At 48.8% G+C, this 1,686-nt stretch overlaps 1 protein-coding gene across 1 annotated transcript; it reads left to right on the plus strand.

Moving 5' to 3' along the window:
* The first annotated feature begins 333 nt into the window (after positions 1-333).
* LOC142804306 (uncharacterized) lies at positions 334-1,365 on the plus strand. The gene is made up of 3 exons (XM_075891091.1): positions 334-705; positions 765-864; positions 1,229-1,365. The coding sequence occupies exons 1-3, from the start codon at positions 509-511 to the stop codon at positions 1,328-1,330; spliced, it is 399 nt and encodes a 132-aa protein (XP_075747206.1). The 5' UTR covers positions 334-508; the 3' UTR covers positions 1,331-1,365.
* Positions 1,366-1,686: the final 321 nt, after the last annotated feature.

Consider the following 1,686-nt stretch of genomic DNA (forward strand, 5'->3'; position numbering starts at 1 on the left):
AATCCGGACGGAGGCGGTCTGTCGGTGACGTCAAAAAATGGGCGGTCCGCAGCGGTCGCGAGGACAAGAGGAAGTGAACAGCCAATGAGCGAAATGAAGCCTCGCGTCATCATTTTGACGTGGACTTGGGGACCGTATAGCAAAGTGAAAAGTGTTTGTAACGTGTTGAAAAATGTTTAACTACTATTGATCATCATCAAATTGTGTTGGCACAAGTTTTTAAACGTTTATTAAGGAATACGGCACAATATAAACGCATTTTTCTTGTTATTGTTATGAAATAAAGCTAAATTTAGCGGGACGGTACGTGGCGGCGCTAAACACAACCCCGTTTCAAGCAGTTACTGTTTTCATATCTCCTCCACTATACAAACCTAAACAGCGCAACTTTCGAAGTTGTTGGCTCAGTCGAGCGCAATCGTGGCGGAGGTCAACTGTACCAGTAGTCAACAGCAGCAGCGGCTCATGGGCGTTATCCGAGGCTCAGCGCGCGCTGGTGCTCGCCTTTATGGACGAACATCCCCAGCTCGTGGCGAATGCCATCGAGCTGCGGCACGGCGTCACCATCACCGACCGGTGGCGGCTGTGGCAAGAGCTCAGCGACGCGCTGAACCATGAAGTGCTTGCGCAGGAATGGCAGGCTTGGTGGCGCAGGCCGGTGCGCGAGGCCCGCCGTGACACCGCCGCCATCAGAGACGCACAAACGTAAGTGACCGTCGAATGGCACGGGCAATATGTTCTGTGACATTAGTGTATATTTTCAGGGGCACTGTATGGGGTTGGCTGCCTGGCTTCCGCGGCCAGGTTCTACAGTTGACTGGGATGACACGCTTCAGTGGCGTTTTTGGTCTCACCTATCAACAGGTAAGCACTCTGCCGCCGCAGTATCACGGGTTCCTGAGCGGTACCATGACAGAGTTTGATATCTGAAGGGGTGCCTTTAGCGGAACCTTGTTAAACGGGAATAAAGCGCACGAAAAAGTAATCAAAAGTGGGTAGGTTTAACTAAAATCTCAGTTTGCAGCCCTTGCAGTACAAGGGGTATTAATTTGTCATAAAACACGCAATGACTGCGGGCAAGTGCATGCACTAAAATGGTAATACATGACATCAATGACCACTGAATAGCTGCAGAACATTTCCGCAGATGTTTAGTACTTAAGGTTGCAAAATAGCTAGAGTAACGAATACCCACTTTCTGAAAGATCATGCTTACTACACTTTCCAGCAGGCGAATGTTCCCACTGCTGCAGTGGAAATGGATGTGGAGGCCACTGAAGCGGCTGTAGATGGCAGTGACACAGTAACACGCAAGCATCTGAGAACTTAGTGCTTTATTGAGTGCAGGACTGGAACCTTGAGCAGGGCGACAAGGTGCTCAAGGTGAGTAGACCCTTTGTTTACATTTTACATAAGGGGCATAAGCATTCCCCATGTTCTATTATGATGACTGAAACCAACTTGGGCTGTAAACAAGAACCATGCATTGTATTGAGGGCATGGTATCGGGTATCTGCAATGATAAACTGCCGGGCAAAAGGTTAGTTAGCCCTGGGGCTCTTTCATGGTGAGAGATGCATTTGAGGACATTTATAAAGAGCAGTTTCAACAAATGTTTGTAGGTCCACACGAGGAGGGCATAGCTTGTACACAAAGCTTCCCACTTTCAAAGGATGCCATCAGGCC

This window comes from Rhipicephalus microplus, chromosome 3, assembly GCF_043290135.1.
Source record: "Rhipicephalus microplus isolate Deutch F79 chromosome 3, USDA_Rmic, whole genome shotgun sequence".
Lineage (NCBI taxonomy): Eukaryota > Metazoa > Arthropoda > Arachnida > Ixodida > Ixodidae > Rhipicephalus > Rhipicephalus microplus.

Coding starts and splice junctions, on each gene's coding strand:
- LOC142804306 (XM_075891091.1), top strand. CDS start 509: ATGGACGAACATCCCCAGCTCGTGGCGAATGCCATCGAGCTGCGGCAC. Junction 706..764: donor GCCATCAGAGACGCACAAAC/GTAAGTGACCGT, acceptor GTATATTTTCAG/GGGCACTGTATGGGGTTGGC. Junction 865..1,228: donor TTGGTCTCACCTATCAACAG/GTAAGCACTCTG, acceptor TACACTTTCCAG/CAGGCGAATGTTCCCACTGC.